The sequence below is a fragment of the Saccostrea echinata genome, unplaced genomic scaffold (assembly GCF_033153115.1).
Source record: "Saccostrea echinata isolate AGI-Se365-2 ecotype Australia unplaced genomic scaffold, CSIRO_AGI_Sech_v1 ptg000041l, whole genome shotgun sequence".
NCBI classification, from domain to species: domain Eukaryota; kingdom Metazoa; phylum Mollusca; class Bivalvia; order Ostreida; family Ostreidae; genus Saccostrea; species Saccostrea echinata.
In genome coordinates, this window is record NW_026889790.1 from 4,674,344 (window position 1) to 4,694,142 (window position 19,799).

The 19,799-nt window shown below is 34.1% G+C and overlaps 2 protein-coding genes across 2 annotated transcripts; one reads left to right on the forward strand and one right to left on the reverse strand.

Annotated features, from left to right (window-relative positions):
- The first annotated feature begins 488 nt into the window (after positions 1 to 488).
- On the forward strand, positions 489 to 8,281 carry LOC133200964 (uncharacterized). The gene is made up of 3 exons (XM_061336777.1): positions 489 to 551; positions 7,426 to 7,536; positions 8,171 to 8,281. The coding sequence occupies exons 1-3, from the start codon at positions 503 to 505 to the stop codon at positions 8,254 to 8,256; spliced, it is 246 nt and encodes an 81-aa protein (XP_061192761.1). The 5' UTR covers positions 489 to 502; the 3' UTR covers positions 8,257 to 8,281.
- Positions 8,282 to 12,814: 4,533 nt separating this feature from the next.
- On the reverse strand, positions 12,815 to 14,805 carry LOC133200807 (uncharacterized). The gene has a single exon (XM_061336623.1). It carries the CDS (start codon positions 14,616 to 14,618, stop codon positions 12,963 to 12,965), a length of 1,656 nt encoding a protein of 551 aa, XP_061192607.1. The 5' UTR covers positions 14,619 to 14,805; the 3' UTR covers positions 12,815 to 12,962.
- Positions 14,806 to 19,799: the final 4,994 nt, after the last annotated feature.

Consider the following 19,799-nt stretch of genomic DNA (forward strand, 5'->3'; position numbering starts at 1 on the left):
TATACAGTAGTCTCACTCAATCTCGCCTGCGCTACTGCAAACTCCTCGGGCATTATAATTTTCAGGACACCAAAAAATAAAGGTTCCGAACACATTAGTAGGGGTGCATGGACAACTATTGACCTTTTTAACAGTTTAAAAAATTCAGCACAGATAATAATTTCACTTTTCTCAGGGAAAAAAGTTATATGACCAGTACATATTTATAGGCAAAAGTTGACCACATGAATCACCGTGTTACAAAGTTAACATATGTTTTAAGATCCAGGATGCATGCATCGTGTACCCAATGATAAAATAGATCTGTTTACTTATAAAATCCTGTTATTTTAGAATAGGATAAAATCATGTTTTATGTTATATTATACCAGGCACATTTACACGTATGTCCACGTATGTAAAAGATTTATCCTGATAGTTATATATATATATATATAGACGTATGAAGGCATCCAGCCAGGACAAATACAGTTAGAGGGAAGCGACACAAAGGGAAAACAGTATGAATATACTTGTAAAACAATTCATCTTGTTTGGCCTGTTCGTTACAGGTGAGATAAGTTTTATTTCTGTGATCTTGGCCTGTTCGTTACAGGTGAGATAAGTTTTATTTCTGTGATCTTGGCCTGTTCGTTACAGGTGAGATAAGTTTTATTTCTGTGATCTTGGCCTGTTCGTTACAGATGAGATAAGTTTTATTTCTGTGATCACAAAAGCAAATTTCGAGCATGGATAACATAATGATTTGATATATAAAAATGATTTAGTGAATAATGCTTTACAACTAATGACATCTTCGGATGAAGAATTGGTACAAAAAATGAAAAAAAAAATTAACTGAAAATTCTTTCTGGTGGTTCGGGTTTAATTGCCTCGGTCTAGATTAGGGTATTGCTTCTGCTTCCAAATTAAAAGGTGTCTTTGAAATATCTTGTTATTTAGCAAAACAAGAGACCCATTGGCCATAACCCTCACTTGATTAACATTGGAGCTGTTGTTCTTGAAAAGATTTTGAAAAGATTTTCCTTCTCTTTATCCCCATAATGGGAAAAAGTGTGACCCAATATTTTAGCTCCGATCTTACTCTTAAGGGTTTCAGAATCCACAGGACATGAGATGCGTTAACTTCAATATGACTTACATGGTCATGATGTTTTGGAGAAGAATTTTTTCTCTTTATACATGCATTATATAAAATTTGATCTCCCATCTTAACCCAACCCCAACCCAGAATCCATAATTTGAAAATCCACACAACTTGAGAATGTTTGCAGATGAGAGTGTCTATTGTTGTTTCATAGAAAATTTTATTTATAAAAAAATTAAATATTAACATATAAAGTGTTATATAAATTTTGGCCCATCCAAGTCTCTGGGCATTGGTTCCTATTTAAAATTTGAATATACACTATCTGAGGATGCTTGCATATTAACATTACTAATTGCGGTCATGCATATCCATATGTTTAACCTCAATTTATCTTCATTTATAACCCCGTCCTATCATTAATAATGATAATTTTTATCTTCAATAATGTAGAATCTACACTGTTACAGGTGGCCTTCACCCTCCCCCTTTTTATGACCTAGTGGTAGCTGCAGAACTGTAGCACTCCGAAAAAAAAATATTGACTTACCGGAGAGATAAAGTTATGAGTAGTACTGATTTTTTTTTTCTATATAACTTTTCCCATGGAAGATTTTGATCCCTTATTTTGCCTTTTCTTGATTGTCTATCCTTATAAAGGGGCTTAGCCCTTTATTTCAACAATTCTGACTTTCCTACACCCAAGGATGCCTTGTGCCAACTTTGGCTATTATTGGCCCAATGGTTCTCAAGAAAAAGGCCATCGATATATACCATTTTTACCAGGGATTACTTCATTTATTTGATCAATGTAAAGAGCCCATTACGTGTGCTATCGGTCGAGAAGAAATTTTTACTCCTCCTAGCAAACAAAAATTTTGGATAATCATTGTTATTTGTCGATTTCTTTTAAACATTTCCTACCTGTTGTATACAGCCGCCTGCTACAGTTGTACGTACGATGGCCAATGTAGCGGGAAGGTCAGCTGTCCAAGTGGTCAGGTGGAGGCTTGCTCAAGGAAACAGTGTTTTTGCAAAGTTGGAACATGTGAGTATTTTGCAGATTTACAGGTCGTCCAAACATGATTACTATGTACAGTAAAATGAAATATTTTATTTTTTGAAATACATTTTTACAGCAATTAGCAAGTTAAAGTAAAACTCACGTATCTTTGTGTAAAGTGAACCGCTAATGACAAACTTAAAATAAAACTTTTAATCATTTTTAATACAGAAAGGATTAGGAATATTATAAACCGTACATAAATGTACATACCTGCATGATTAACATTGGTGTATGATTTTGATTTAGATTGCTCGATTGATAGTAACTGCAAAGGCGTCTGCTACGAATCTCAGATATATGATTGTCGGTCATTACGATGTTTTTGTCATTAACCAAAAAACATATACTGAACAATAAAAAAATCATACTTGAGTTTTCTTATTTATTTCCGATGTCTAATAAATCCAATTAATAGTAGTATACCCTTCTCCTTGTCTTTTATTAGAGATAAAGAATTTTCTGTTTTTGTTGTTTTTAATGATGTGTGTCGATATGTGGTAGTTGTACTTAGTTTTATTTTATTTTAATTAATGCTATATATTTTATTTCAGGAATTTCATTCATTCATTCATCCATACATCTATACAAGCCCTGCGCCTGCATTACTAATATATTATTTATTTATATGTTTAAATCATAAACATCCCTATTTAAATAATGGTTTAACCCAAAGACTATGGGTTAAGGTAGATATAAGGATTAGTCCATTTATAAATAAGGGTATTGTCTGTTTTCCTACATTCTATTGGTCAGTTGGTATTGTTTGGTCAAAGTTGTTCATTCAGGCGGGAAACCTTTGTTTTATGATTCTATTCGGAGATTTTTGTCTGAGAAGGATGTAGAGATCTGGTTGTCTGTTAAAATTTGATTTATATATATATTGGATAAATTAGATATCTATAAATAGTAAGTAAATCCTTTTCTTAAACTAATTAAATGATCATAAACTAAAATTAAAGGTAATGAATGAAATAATAAAGTATTTTAATATAAACTTGCTAAATGAGTATGAATGTGCTAGAGTGAAAGTTCTAAAGTTATTAAAGTTAAGATTGATATTGTAAAGTAAGAGCAAGTTATGTTTTAATCTAATTCATGTAGATCTTTGGAATTAAGATCTGGGTTTGAATTATTATGATTTTGTAATTTATTAATCCATTAGGTCATCATGTAATAACTCTTAAAGTCATCCTGCATGATCAAGAGATAAATCACTCAGTTCCATACACTGGTATGTTAAACTCATATTTTTAAAGTATTGTAAATATTTCAGTATAGAGAAATATAATTTACATCATTAATTCAGTAAGAGTTTCAAAGAGTTATCGCCCTATGAATGCGTTTATATAAAGTGTAAAGTAATGGCCTAAATGAATGTTTTATGTGTTTAAATTGTGATCGTTTTGTGTTGTAAAGTGAATGTGCTTGTTTATATGTTGTCTATGTATTTATATGTTGTTATTGTTATTTTAGGGTTGATTTAAAACATTTATTTCATCTTGAAATCAACTATATATCTCCACGGAATAAATACTAAGAATCCAACCCTATATACCATCTTGCAGTTATTTTTAATTTCTACAAGAACCGGTTACAGATACTTTGAGCTAAATACTGTATAGCTACATACTGTATAACTCACATTAGATCTAACATACAGCTAAGCTCAACTTAAAAAGAACATGCGATCTGACGGAGGACCTACCATGCAAATAAATAATGGATGTATAATTTTACTATCTAACGTATACGGCTCAACTAATAAAGGACCTATTTTGTGTAATATTTCCCTGCCATGTATACGAGAATGGCCGGGACACTTACTTGACATTAGCTGTCTCTTTTTCATCCATCTTTCCGTCAGTCAATCCGTCAATAACACTTTTTAGTTATGTTCGATATGTATGTAAATGCATAGAGTTTGAAAATATCTTGAATCATGTATCTTTGCAAGCACCAGGCAATCAGTATTACGTTACTCTACAGATAAAAAATTGTAGGGAAAGTAGTCCCAGAGAATTGATATGTTAATGTATATAGAGTATTTGTCTACAACTGAGCGGAAATTCATCGGTGTCAGAATTTTACGACCTTGACCTTTCTTATGATTCGGAACTCACTTTTCTGCCAGGATTTTCTGACCATGACATTTCCTATGAACATGAACTCGCATTGTCTGATTTGCGTGTAGCCAAATCTCAGAAAAAAGTTTTACGATATCTTATGTCGATACGATATATCCTGGTGAACTTGAGATAAAAGATACCACAGAGTCTGACATATCTGTTTCATATTTGGATATTTTACTTGAAAAAGACGTTAATGGTAATCTAACAACCAAGCTTTATGATAAACGTGATGACTTTAACTTTTCAATCGTCAACTTCCCTTACTTATGCAGCAATATACCTTCATCACCTGCATACGGGGTATATATCTCTCAGTTGATTCGATACGCAAGAGCATGCTCTACGTATGTACAATTTCTAAAACGAGGTAAATTATTGACAAATAAGTTGATGAAACAAGAATATCAGCTGTCTCGTTTAAAGTCATCATTTCGTAAGTTCTATGGTTGATACAATGACCTTATCAGCAAATACAATTTATCATTGAGTCAAATGCTGACTGACTTTTTTCATACTAATTGTTAGGCCGTTATTTACACACTGAATTGTCGACGGATTTTTCCGTTATTTCCCGATCATGACAAGGAGCACACGGCGGGTGTGACCGGTCGGCAGGGGATGCTCACTCCTCCATGGCACCTGATCCCACCTCTGATGTTTGGAGGTCCGTGTTTGCTCTGCTCCTATTTTGTATTGTATAATGGACTTCTGAGCTTGAATACTGTTCGTTGTCTCCATATATTTCATTCCATCAAACTTCATACACATATTACTGAAATTAATCCAAATATAATTTTTTATGGCATTAATTTCACTTTTATTCGGGAGATGTTGTATGCTCAGTACATAGTTGACCAGTGAATTACCGTGTAACAATATATTTTTTGAGGATAACGTTTACTCAGATGACAAAAAAACAGTGATAGGAATTGTACATTGTAGACCTGTGATTCTAGTCATTATTCATTTTCAGATAAATAGGTCAATGACTTTGGCCTTCAACTCGACGTTTAGATATATTGACGCTTTATCAATTAACAATAGTTATTTCCATTCATATGTCGATGCGATACTAGTATATCCAAGCGAACTTGAAATAAAAGACACCACAGAATCTGTTTCATATTTGGATATTCTACTAGAAAAAGACGTTAATGGTAACCTAACAACAAAACTTTATGATAAATGTCATGACTTCAACTTTTCCATCGTCAGCTTCCCTTATTAATGTACCAATATCCCTTATCACCTGCATATGGGTTTAGGTGAAATATATGGAGATAACGAACAGTATTCAAGCTCAGAAGTTCATTAAACAATACAAAATAGGAGCAGAGCAAACACGGACCTCCAAAACATCAAAGGTGGGATCAGGTGCCATGGAGGAGTGAGCATCCCCTGCCGACCGGTCACACCCGCTGTGTGCTCCTTGTCATGATCGGGAAATAACGGAAAAATCCGTCGACAATTCAGAGTGTAAATAATGACCTAACAATTAGTATGAAAAAAAGTCAGTCAGCATTTGACTCAAAGATAAATTGCCTTTGCTGTCAAGGTTTAGGTCTCCCAGTTGATTCGATACGCAAGAGCATGCTCTACGTACGATCAATTTTTAAAACGAGGCAAGCTATTAACCACCAAATTGATGAAACAAGGATATCAACAGTCTCGTTTGAAGTTACCATTGTTCTATGGTCGATACAATAACTTTATCAGCAAATGCAATCTATCATTAGGTCAAATGCTGTCTGAAGTTTTCCATACTAATTGTTAGGCCATTATTTATACACTGAAATTTCTACGGATTTTTCCGCTTACTCATCCATGGCACCTGATCCCGACTCTTAAGCTTTTGGAGATCCGTGTTTGCTCTGCTCCCGATCTGTATTGTTTAAATGAACTATGAGATTGAATATTGTTCGTTATCTCCATATTTCATAATGCGGGCAATGATCAAATTCTTGAAATATGCTGTCTGGAATGGTTTTTATTTATATTTTTGACATTCCTCCTTACATACCATTCAATTATTTGAGAAGATACCTGAGCTTTAATACACATATTATCTGCAAAATGATATTTAAAAAACACGTAGATTCTTAACTTTCAGAATTATATTGGCCCAAAAAATTAAAAAAAAATTTAAAAAATTAAAATTTTATCCCAGTTTTCTCTGCACATCCATAAATTTACCTTTGTTCTTGCATATTTTCTTCAAATAGTAAAACTTTTGATATTGGTTTATGACATGGTTATTTTATCCATTTAGAACAATGTTTGATTAAAGATATTGTACTTTATTAATATATACAGAGCAATCCGTTTCTGTCAACCAAAACTCCGAGTAAACATCCAGAATGCATGCATCGTATACACTTTCAAGGATTTTAATGAAAAAAAGATCTGATTACTTACAGAATCCTGTTCAAAGCGAAGGTTAAAAACATGTTTTATGTAATAATACACTACGTCAGCATATGTCCACGTTTACATGTTCAAAATATATCCTGGTAGCCTAGCTTATATAGACGTTTAATTATAGATACGCAGCAGATAGGTACAGAGATAAAAAGACTATACAGCATGAGCGTACTAGTTAAACACTTGGTATTCATTGGACTTTTTGTTAAGGTGAGTTAGGTTTTATTTCTGAGCACTAAAACAAATATTTCAAAGGTTTCCAAGCACATATAACATAAAATATAGAATGACGAACATTAATCAAGCTCAAAAGTCCATTGAAACAATACAAATTATAAAAGTTTTTAATTTAAATGTTCTAGAGTACATATAGTTTTTTACTACTATTGACTTTCACGGGTTAGCGTCAAGAAAGGAAAAAAACATGATATTTCCGTTGGTTTTGGTTTATACTGCAAAATCTGAGGAGGGGTATTTTTGTTCTCAGTCTGGATAAAGGTACTTTTTCTGGTTCCAGATTATCGGTATCTTTAAAATATCTACATGCTGCAGGTATGTCATTGTGCAAAAATGATTAAATTCAGTAAATTAAAAAAAGGATACAATGTCACTTTCTAGGTTCATTTTTAGTCAATTATATCATTTTTATCGCATTAAAACAATTGTAAGTACCTTTGCATTATCGTTGTCAAATCTCTTTGAAACTTGTCTTTACTTTACAGCCTCCTGCTACAACTGTACGAATGATGGTCAATGTAGCGGGAAGGTCAGCTGTCCAAGTGGTCAGATGGTAGCTTGCTCACGAAGACAATGTACCTGCAAAGTGGGGACATGTGAGTACTTTTCAGTTTACAAGTCAACCAAACACTGTGACTACTGAGTAAGTACTTATTAATTCCATGTACGGCAGCCAAGTGCAAACTACTTATTGCCACTGCCAATATTCTCTATAGCGGAGAGGCATAGTGAATGTAGGCTGTGCCTTACCAGTTCTCTAAAAAGATGCTACTGCCAACTAATATTGTTTACATCTGATATTGCCATTGAATTTTTTTTTAATTCTGAAACTCTGTGATTAGTAAGTCAAAGAAGGTAGAACTTGAAATAAAGACTCAGACCCTAGAGAGAGAGAGAAAGAAAGAAAGAAAGGGAGAAAGAGAGATCATTATAGGAACATTTTTTATACTAATAAATATATTAATCTTCTTCAGACTAGAAATACTTTATACCTGGGTTTTTTTTTTTACCTAAGTGTAATCATTGATAATTGATAATTTTAAACATATTTAAACCTAACAACAAGCAAAATTTGACTCATTAGGAAATGAAAATCAATCTGATCCAGGACAGAATTATGTATATATGTTGACCTATAGGTCCAAGAATCGTTTGCAACAGTAATTTTTATTGCAAGGGTCAAAGTTATAAACAAATTACTAACTATGATTCATTACGTATATTTTTTAGGGTGTTTGTTTGATCGTAACTGCAGAGATGACTGCTACCCAAATCAAATATATGATTGTCGGTTTTTACGATGTTATTGTCACTAAATAATAAACACTGAAAAATAAAGAAGCGTTTTTCTATAGATGATTTCTCTTGATTATTTGCAATTTTAAATCAATAGTTGTTTACCCCTACCTTTATCTTTTACTTGAAATTTGAGATCATTATAGGAACTTTTTTATACTAATAAATATGTCAATCTTCTTCAGACTGGAAATTCTCGATACTTGTTTTTTTTTTTACTTAAGTGTAATAATTGATAATTTTTACACATATTTAAACCTAAAAAACAAGCTATAGTTGACTCAGTCTAGTAGTCTTTGTATAGTTTTATTTGTTTCCTTGTTTAGTTGATATTTTGTTGTTGTTGTTGTTTGTGTTTTTTTTCCTTTATATTGAGAGACTTGACTGGCTATAACTGACATACATTTAAGTAGATGAAAACCTGAAATAAAACTTAAATATACAAAATTCTGGTGATCAATTGATTTAAGAGAAGGAATAAAATACAGTTGCTGTAATAGAGTACCTGGCATAAACTGTATAACTAGCAATGGATCTGATACGTTCGCTTCTAGTAATAGAGTACCTTCCATGCAATACAATAATAGGACATGTGAAATACAATTTCACTCATAAGTAGATGAAATATGGAGATAATGAACAGTATTGAAGCTCACAGTCCATTCAAATACGGACCTCTAAAAATATCAGAGGCGGGATCAGGTGCCATGAATGAATATAGATATGATATACAACTCAACTAACAGAGGACCTACCATGTAATTTATTTTTCTTCACTTGATAATGAAAACACAAAATGTTTCCAAATATTGCAGAGTTGCAATTGAGACAAATATTGCCCCTAACTAGAGCTGGCTTTGAGTGTATCCTATAGTACATTCAAAGCAGTGCGTGTTTGAGAATTTATATACAATCATCGAGGGTAGACTTCTTGCACAATAATAATGAATAATAATGAAATTAAAATTGTAAAACAATATTTCTATATGTGGCTTAAATTTTTTGGCTAACTGGTTCCTTTCATTGTTCGATGAAATATGTTGTGCAAATAGCAACCAAAGTACATGTAATTTAAAATCACAAAATTGTGTTCTATAGCATCAAAATGCAAGCAAATCAACAGAATCAATAGAAACTGGCAAATGTTGACCTCAAACGAGATTGTAGATACCCTTGTATCTCAATTTGTTTGTCAGTAGCCTGTCTCATTTTAGGAATTGTTCATACGAAGATCATGTTCCTGCCTATTGAATCAACTGTGAGACGTAAACCTCGAGCTCATATGTAGTTGACAGTGGTATATTGCTACTTAAATAAGAGTAGTTGAGGTTGAAGTTGTCACGTTTATCATAAAGCTTAATTGTTGCTTTACCATCAATGTCTTTCTCCAGAAAATATCCAAATATGAAGCGGTGGTGTCAGACTCCGTGGTTTCAATTAACTTGAGTGACCTTACCTAAGGGTCCTGGCATGATCATGCAAGTTAAACATGTATCAATTACTACCTTTTTTTTTTACCTGTTTCTCCGTTACAAAATTATGGGCCTTGTAGATGGAAATTTGCACTTACATCCCTCCTTGAGCTTATCCAACTGACCTTTAATCGATATAATAAGGCATCATCGGGTCATAATCTATCTGTCTTAAATCTGTCTTCTAACAATCTTTCTCCATTACAAACTTAGGAACCTGACATAACTTTTACACTTCCAAATCTTTCCTGCGATTTTGACTTTCCTCGTATGACCTCCATTACACCATTTTGCAAAAACGAGCGTCTGGCGTTTTTTACATGGCAAAGTTACATCCCTTCCACTTTTGTGAAAATTGTGAGTTTTTCCTAATGAGTCCAGGTCAAAGCACTTTCATTTGAGAAAATATCAATATTCCCAGCATGAGATTTTACTGTTTCTCCATAATATAGTAATGGAAGTAACACGTTATATATAATTCATTTGACTGATTTTCTGCCAGTGATTATGATTATTATTGTTTAACGCCGAGTCGGCAATATTTCAGCCATATTATTTAGTTCCAAATCATTACATTGTTATTACAGCTACCATTTGACAAAGTTCACAGTCTCCATGCTTTTTATGATGTACGGAAGTTTTGAGGAAGGTTGCAGTAAAAGAAAACATACCCAAAAAATACGTCCCCAAAATGTTCAGTTGGGGTTTACTTTATATACTTTTGACATGACACAGAGTTAACTGATATGAGCTCTGGAGCTTAATATTCTACTTTAGAGAATTTGTCTCCTATTCATTTTGTTTGAGTTGATGTATTCTATTGCAGCACCTATTAAAATTATCCGATTTTGCTTCTTCTTTTTTTTAATTCTGAAATTCTTTTCACTTTATTTTTTTTTTTTCTATTAATTTATTTTCATTGTTTTACGCGAGTACTAAATATCGCCAAATGACTCTGAGACGTCATATAACGAAAATATGAATTCGCTAGTGGACTGTTCATAAAACGGCAATATTTAAAAAAAAATCGGTAGCGCTTAGTACTATTGAAGTATTGTAACTTTTTCTATACAGTCGATAGTGCTAAGTACTATTGACATGTCACATTTTTTCTACAAAACAAAATCATTAGCGCTACGTACTATAAAGGTGTCGGGTTTTTTTTTATTATGGTAGCCCTGAGTACTACTGAAGTGTCCTAACATTCTCAATATAGTCGGTAGCGCTAAGTTCTATTGGCGCCTTGTAACTTTTTTTCTATATAGTCGGTAGCGCTAAGTTCTACTGGCGCCTTGTAACTTTTTTTCTATATAGTCGGTAGTGCTAAGTACTATTGGCGCCTTGTAACTTTTTTTCCTATATAGTCGGTAGTGCTAAGTTCTACAGGCGCCTTGTAACTTTTTCTATATAGTCGGTAGCGCTAAGTACTATTGGCGCCTTTTAACTTTTTTTCTATATAGTCGGTAGCGCTAAGTTCTATTGGCGCCTTGTAACTTTTTCCCTATATAGTCGGTAGCGCTACGTTCTATTGGCGCCTTGTAACTTTTTTTCTATATAGTCGGTAGCGCTAAGTACTATTGGCGCCTTGTAACTTTTTTTCTATATAGTCGGTAGTGCTAAGTACTATTGGCGCCTTGAAACTTTTTTTCTATATAGTCGGTAACTTCTGTATTTTTCTTTTATTGGACGAAATCATTAGAATAGACATCTTTAAATAGAAATCGAGAAGACATCTCTTGGAAGCATTTTTTGTTTAGAAACCTGACTGAGGTATCAATTATAGCGAATGGCATTGGATACAAAAATTATTTATAGGAAATCGTTATATATTGATTCTCTATAATAATACGGCATAAATAACGTACACTGTAATGTTATTTCTCTGTTAATCAGGAATCAATTGAAACTGATCCCATGCACAGTAGTGATAGTTAATGGATACAGGTCTATTGCTTTTTCTTGAGTAATCAGCAGATTTAATGATATTTTATTAAAAATCATATCTGCAGGTTGAAATGTAAATGCCAAGGTGTGTCAAAATTCTTTTAACAGAGATTTTGGGGAAAATATACATAGTATATAATAATCAAACATTAGAAAATATTTGGGCTTTTTCATGAGAAATGTTGCGTAGTCATATATAGAGTACAAAATAATTTTCAAAGTGAAAAAGAAATAAGTGAAAATGTGCATAAGAGCTCTGTGACAAATGGTTTAATGAGCTTTATACGCTTCTTTTATTTAATCCTGCGTTTGGATGTGGTTGCTCTAGTAAGAACACAGAGTTTACTGTTTCTTCTCGAGATAAAATCAGTCTAACACTGGATCAATAATCATAAATCCTCGTCCATAATAAATCCATCATCATCCATAAAGAAAATACGCAGCCATAGGTATAAATATTAATAAAATCTGCCATTACGTTTTCGATTATTTTGTATCTGGTAATGAATGCTTTTTCTCCGTCGACTAAAAAACCTTACACATTTGATTTAATGACCGAGCTCTGAAAATAAAGCAGGTCTGCTGGCGGACATAAACCAAAATTCATCTTTACAAAAAGCAAAAAAATCTTAAGAATAAACAAAAGAGGTTGAATTTCTTTGTGTCAAGTTTAAAACAACAACACCGTGTTACTTATATGTATTCAACTGACGTAGGCGAGCTGAAGCATGTCATTTTCCTTTTATCTTTAGAATCAGCGACCATAAAAGACATTAATAAAATACTCAGGTAAAAATACAGGTATAAAATCATGCAGCTTGACGTTCAACATTAACCAAATGTTTTGTAATTAAAAAGAACATGTTTAAGAGGTGCAGTTGACATTAGTCTGAAATAAATAAATAATGACAGGTATGCACGGGAAATTCACTTTGTAATGAAATCGGCTAATTATCACAAACTGATAAATTAGAAAATATTAAAACCGCAAAAAGAGGAGGTATATCGCACACCACATCTAGAAGAAAATATCCTATAAAGGATTTCCCTTCGATTTCTTGGAGTTAAAATCTACCTCACTATCACATTATAATGAAAACGTTTGACTAAACAACGCATATAAGCAACACTTCCATGATACAAAGACTTTCATAAAATTTATTAATCATTTTTGTGCGATTTTCAAATCCTTAAAAAAAATATCACTGAAAATTCATTAAAAAATAAATGCTAATATGATCCTTTGAGAGCTTTTGTGAAAAGCTACAAAAGAAAACTTGGCACTTGCTAAATATCACTGTATATCAAATCTATAAATAGAACGTGTGTACAGAATGTCTCTTCCCTGATGAATGTGAGGAAGTTTTATTGCTAGTCTGTTTTGTGTCTTTTTTACTTCCCCCTCCCCGACTCGAGCCGCTAGAGGACTCGGTCTTCTGAGGACTAGATTTCTGGACCTGACTCAACTTAATCGTCGGTGCGGAATCGGCTCTTGTATACCTCCGCGGTGGAACGGGTGGAGGGGCCTCAGGGGGAGTGGTGGGTTTATTTCCGTTCACTTCATCGACGGATCTAAGATTTTCAGTACCCTTATGTAGACCAAGTTTGGCAAGGTCTGCCGGGCGATAACGACTGCTCTGATTTGCGGGTTCACCCCGCTCCAAGCGTTCTAATCTGGACCGGAAGTCGTCTAACTTCTCATAAGCAGGCTCTTCAAAAAAGCTCTCTTCATCTGAGTCGTAATGAAATTTTTCTTTTGGAGGCATTTTCCCATCACGTAGATATTGATACAGCTCATCCACATCGTTCATTAGGACATCCTCGCGACTTTTCGATCGCTTTACACGTGAATGACCATTCGCACTTTCCTTTGGTGAGAACATGTTGGCCATTTGGTGAGACTTATTTTTAACCATGGCAGCTTCCGGAACTGCTAAAATAAGATGTATGGTATTGTTATAGTTGGCCACCATTCTGTTTACCTTTGTAATTATGTCTTTAATTGTCTGATTCTCAAGAATCTCTGTGGAGTTTACTGCTGGCAAGACTTTCATTAGCACCTCGGTAGGGACGGGTGTGATCCGGAACATACCACGATCCAATGGACACAGGAACGCCACTTCGTCCGTGTAAACCCAATCTAGACGGACGATCCCTGTGAAGCGGTTAGTGTCCACTTTGGGCCACACGCCCTGGACTAACTTGACAGTGAGGGGCAGACGGAAACGCCCAATAATGTCTTTAATGGTCATTACACCAGTCACATCCTGAGGGCCCGCGATGGGGGTAAAGAGTCCTCTTTGTTCCAAATCAAAGAACAGAATAACACCTTTAGAATCTCGACATTTTAAAACCTTACGCCGTTCTCCTGTCGGTGCTTTCACTGTGACGTCACCCATAATGGTCAAAGATTCCCCACTCGGCACTATCTTTGATTTATCATACGTCATCTGTCCGTCCTCGCTGGACATAAATGCCTTAATATTTTGTCTTACAAGACACCGATTCGGTCTCACTTTGGCCAAGTTCATCACACTATCAATTGGCCGGGCCGATCGGCCGTCTTCGGACAGTAGTTCGAACCATCCCTGATATGTGATAGGGATCGACAGCCTCTGTTCTAGAGGATGAAGCCGTAACCGTCCGTCCCGACCATCAATACGCTGAACACTGTGGGACAACACTTTTATGTTTGTTTTGATAGAATGAATCAATACCTCTTGTTGTAAGTTCCTGAATGGAATTTTGGAAACTCCCAAGTTCATAAACTGCCCTTTTACGATTTTTCCTAGAGTGGGGACATCCACCTGCATAAGTACATCCCTGAGGGTCAGGGCCTGGCTGTCCCAGACGGCCACTGGGAGAGAGCCCATGTCTTTCGCCATACTGTGTATCGTGTTTATGTTCTGACAATTAGCATACCGGCCGAGCAGGTCTGGATAAGCCTGAAATAGCGTGGCACTCATGTGGAAAGGTTTTGCGGTCTGTCTAAACACGGCAAGGTAATCCTGTTAACGTTCACTGCGCAGGATAAACAGTACCGTTAGGGGAAAAACTTGATCGATGGTTGTTCGAGTTTAATCGGCTGGAAATCTTGATATCCGAGAACAGACCGGGTTTTAATTCAATCTGTATACGTGTATTGACAGAACCGAGGCCTGAACATCTAATGCTGTCACAGCGTGGTACAGCGCAATGTAACACGGTACGCGATCCTTCTCCCTCAGAGTTCTAACATGTCTGATTGAGAAAATCGGGTGCTTACGGTTTTCATGATTTGGGGTTGGCGGTCAGCCATGGACATGGGGGTCTCTGCCTCCCACTCGTATTATACCCCGCATAAACTAACCAAAGGGGTGAATCATGTCACCAAATCGGTAAATGTTTCCTTTGTGAATGCTCTTAAAACTGTGTCAGTTTGCCAAATTGGTCGTATTTTTTTTTTATTTTGAAGTGAATCATCACTTTGTTATATGGAATCAATGACATTCTTTCTTTTGTATTTAAGTTTTAAGTATATTTAACACACATGATACGTAGGTGTCTGGGTAAATCCCCAAGGTCAGGCATTTAAATGATATTAAAGCACATTGTCTAATTCAATGTATAAGAAAAATATATTTTAGGACAAAAAAAATTTTTTTGCTGACTTGATAAAGGTAATTTTCTTTATGTTGTCTATTACTTTTTTGGGTTCGTTGTTCGTGTCAAGCTCCTATTTTATCTTACACAACTTTACAAAGAAAGCCCTGAATAGCTCCAGTTACATATAATCTATTCAGTGTAACCGATTTATCTTTGGTAATTTACTTAATTGTGTCGATCATTAACCTGGTTAAACAGTAATAAAGAACATATAGAATTTTTTTTTCCTTTCAAAGTTTGATTCAAGATTCAAAGTCAAGAGCTTTAGGCCATCACTAAAAATATCTTTGTTTCCCCTAACCCGACCCAAAAATCTCAAGTTGGTTAGGTAGGTAGGTAAATTATTATTTTTTTTTTTTGTGACAGCAGCTTTGGAAATACATTCTAAAAAATTGAATAATATCATTATGAATAAGAAAGAACAAAAGAAACCAATTTTTAAACCGAATATCATACAAATGAAGCAACATGTAAGTTAAATTAATTCACAAATATTATTCATTTGATCTTGTGAAATATCTCAGGCCAGCGTAAATTTATTGAAATTGAATATTTACAAAAAGACAAGATTCGCAAATACTAAACCATCGGACATCCGAGTATATTTTTCAAACCTACTATCATCTTCAAGTACTTACACAGACAAAATTGTCTAGGGCCTCGCGTGGTGCAGTGATTCTAGCGTTTCATTTTGGAGTCACAACGTAATTCAGGAGCTTATTCTAAGTCACAGGTCCCGACGAGGGACGTGGAGAATGGTCAGTCGAATGAGACCGTAAAAAACGCAGGTCCAGTGTCGCAGTACACATATAGATGTTGGCACGAAAAAGATCCCTTACTGATGCCTAATGATCAATGGCCATAAGTGCCGAGTAAAAGTCTAAATTAGGAGCCCTCCACCGGCCCAACAATTTTTAAAGATATTTTAAAGCAAAGAAACAACCTGATTTCAAGGGCCAAACTGAAAAGAAATACACTGGACATCTCAGGAAGCCGTACCATGAGCAAATTTTAAAGATTTCAACACTATTTGGAAAGAGTGTACATGTATAAACACTATTTAATTCAACCAAACCATGTATTTAAAATGATTATTAAAGTTTGATATATCTAATGTTATAGTCACGAAGTTAATACCCCATAGATAAAAGGAATGAAGAAACGACATCTGAATTATATTTATCAAGATGAAATAATCATACAAAGACATATTTACAACTCCTATGGTCCTATATAGTAAAAATAGGATCATACATGAACTGTTTATTAGATCGAAACGAATGAAATGCAGTGAAATTTATTTATATGTATACACAAGGTGGGCCCCTCATCTGCTCATGATGCAGGGTTTGCCATGCTTACGTTAATTTTAGAAGACACATTTGTAAATACCATCTTAACACTCCTTAGTCATGGTACATTTAATTCACGAAATGTCTCAAGAGTGTAGGATTCTAACAGTTAAAGATACATGTATATATAATAAGATTGATGCGTCACCATTGCTTTATAACACAAACTAACCCTCTGTGGCCACATGTTGTGGGCGCCAAATGAGAGTAAAACAAAAGCCACCGTTCTGATAAAAAATGGATTTTGATGAAATTGTATTTTATAAAGTTGATAAACAATAAAAAAAAATATTTAAATAATCTTATTAAAAAAACTTTTCAGTCGGCACGATTTAAGCGCGTTAGGGGAAACAAAGGTATTTTTTATTTTGGCCTTATATTTAATTCTTTTCCTAGCGTATGTATTGCATTTCTTTGACACTGTTTACACACAAACTTAACCAACTTACAGATCTTTAATCTTTACAGATAATTTTTAGTACATACATACATCTTTTTTCATTAAATTACCAAGCACAAAGTCTGTGAAGGATTTTTTTTTTTTTTTTTTTTTTTTTTTTTTTTTTTTTTTGAGGAGCAATATTTAAGACTTAAAGAAAAAAATCCGGGAAAAATGACGAGTTATAGACGGTTAGAGAAAGAAACATGTACACTTCTCACTAATTACAAGAGTGACATTTTCTTACACCCTGCCGAATCGAATCCGATTGGATTGTACATTTGGTATTTAAAACGAATTTCTAAATATGACTTGAACTTGGTATAAAACTGCATAGGTACTGGTGGACAGGACCCCCCCCCCCCCCGAATACACCCCCGGGTCAAAAATATTTTTATGTCTTTTTTTCATAAACTATTCTTCTAGTACACATTTACGATGTATTCCATATGAAAAATCCACAAAAAATAACACAGAATTAACGTTTACTAAAAAATCATACCCGCATTATTATAAAATAGAGTACCGCGGGTATGAGACATAAAAATATTTTTTGACCCGGGGGTATATTCGGGGAGGGAGGATCCTGTCCACAAGTACCTGTGTAAAACTGAAGTTAATGATGAAGACGGACATCTGCATCTTGTACACAAACACTAAGCGACACATTAATTTTGATAGTGACTGGATAGTTACTATTATTATAAAAATTTGTAATTTGTTCACTAATATCTCATTGAAATCATGGATCTATTTTTTTTTTCTCTGAATAATTTTTATTTTTACGGTATTTTTTTTTTTTTTTTTTTGGTAAACAGGTCCGTAGGAATCGGAAGGGGTGCCCCAAATAATTTTGCCTGTATAAATGTATACTTTACATTAGAAAACAAACGTTTAGCTAATTTACAGTATACCCCTCCTCAAAAATGGAAATTAGCTAATGTTATTCCTCTCTTTAAAAAAGACGATCCAGCTGTTTTGTCAAACTATAGACCTATTTCATTGTTAAGTTGTGTTGGTAAAGTCATGGAACGTATTGTATTTAAACACTTGTATAACTACTTTCATTGTAATAATATTTTTTACAAATACCAGGCTGGTTTCTTGCCTGGTCATTCTACGGTTTATCAATTGTTAGAAACATACGATAATATTGTTAGAAATATTGATGATGGTAAATCCAGTTGTATGATTTTTTGTGACTTATCTAAGGCCTTTGACCGTGTCTGGCACAAAGGGCTCTTGTTCAAGCTAAACATGTATGGCATAGAGAGTAATATGTACTTTTGGTTAAAAAGTTATTTAGAAAATAGAACACAAAGAGTTATTTACAAAAATTTGGTATCCCCTTCGGCTTCCTTATATGCCGGCGTTCCACAAGGTTCTGTATTAGGTCCATTATTATTTTTAATTTATGTAAATGATGTATCTGACAAGATGTCAAGCTTTTGTAGATTATTCGCTGATGATAACAGTTTGCAGTACGCATCTAAATGTGTTAAATCTATAGAAAGTAATCTGAATAATGATCTTTTATCTCTTGAAGAGTGGTCAAACAAATGGTTACTAAAATTTAATCCATCCAAAACTAAGGTTGTATTTTTTAGCACAAGAAAAAACATAGAACCTCCCAAACTCCTATTCCAAGATAGCCAATTAGAATATGTTCAAACTCACAAACATTTAGGGGTAACTTTTTCATATAACTTAAGTTGGTCAACTCACATTGAAATCTTACTGTCTAATGCATTCAAAAAAATTGGTCTATTAAAAAAACTTAAATTTAAAATAAATCGAAAGACTCTTTCACTCATGTATACTTCATTTATCCGCCCTCAGCTCGAATACGCTTCAGTTGTATGGGGTGGTTGTCTAGCTATCGACTCTGAAAAATTAGAGAAATTGCAACTACACGCAGCGCGGATTGTTACTGGCTTGACCTTAATTGCATCTAGAGACTCTTTGTACTTTGAAACAGGCTGGGAACCGCTCATTGATAGACGCAAGATTCAGAGATTGAATACCATGTATAAAATTCATAATAATTTAGTTCCTGATTATCTACGTGAAATTATACCTGAAATGCGATGTAATGCTTCCGCGTATACAACAAGAAACTCTCAAAATTATAATATACCCGTCTGTAGACTGCAAACATACAAATCATCATTTGTACCAACTGTAGTAAACGAGTGGAATTCTTTATCGCTAGACACCAGACTCTCGAGCTCCTTATCTGCTTTTAAAAGTAAAATCACACAAAAAATAACAATAGCCCCGCCTTATTTCAGTTTTGGAAAAAGACGCTACAATATACTGCACACTAGACTCCGACACAATTGTGTGCTAAACATTGATCTTTATAGGTGTAACATAATATCTAGTCCATTATGCTCTTGTGGTAAGGTAGAAGACACACATCATTATTTTTTCTCATGTCCTAATTACACTGAGGCCAGGAAAGATTTCTTCGATAAGTTTTTGAGATTTAATAAAGTTCATATTGTTGACACTCATACTTTACTCTGGGGGGATACCTCACTCAGTATTGCTGAAAATGAATATCTCTTCTCTATTGTTCAATCTTATATTCAGCATTCAGGCAGATTTAATTGATTTTTCTAAAAATGTGTATAGATAATAATTTAGCAGTATATGTTTCTATGTTGTGAGTTAATTTACTTTGTACATGCTGTTGGACACGTCTGATT

Coding starts and splice junctions, on each gene's coding strand:
- LOC133200964 (XM_061336777.1), top strand. CDS start 503: ATGAATATACTTGTAAAACAATTCATCTTGTTTGGCCTGTTCGTTACA. Junction 552..7,425: donor GTTTGGCCTGTTCGTTACAG/GTGAGATAAGTT, acceptor TTTACTTTACAG/CCTCCTGCTACAACTGTACG. Junction 7,537..8,170: donor TACCTGCAAAGTGGGGACAT/GTGAGTACTTTT, acceptor TATATTTTTTAG/GGTGTTTGTTTGATCGTAAC.
- LOC133200807 (XM_061336623.1), bottom strand. CDS start 14,618: ATGAGTGCCACGCTATTTCAGGCTTATCCAGACCTGCTCGGCCGGTAT.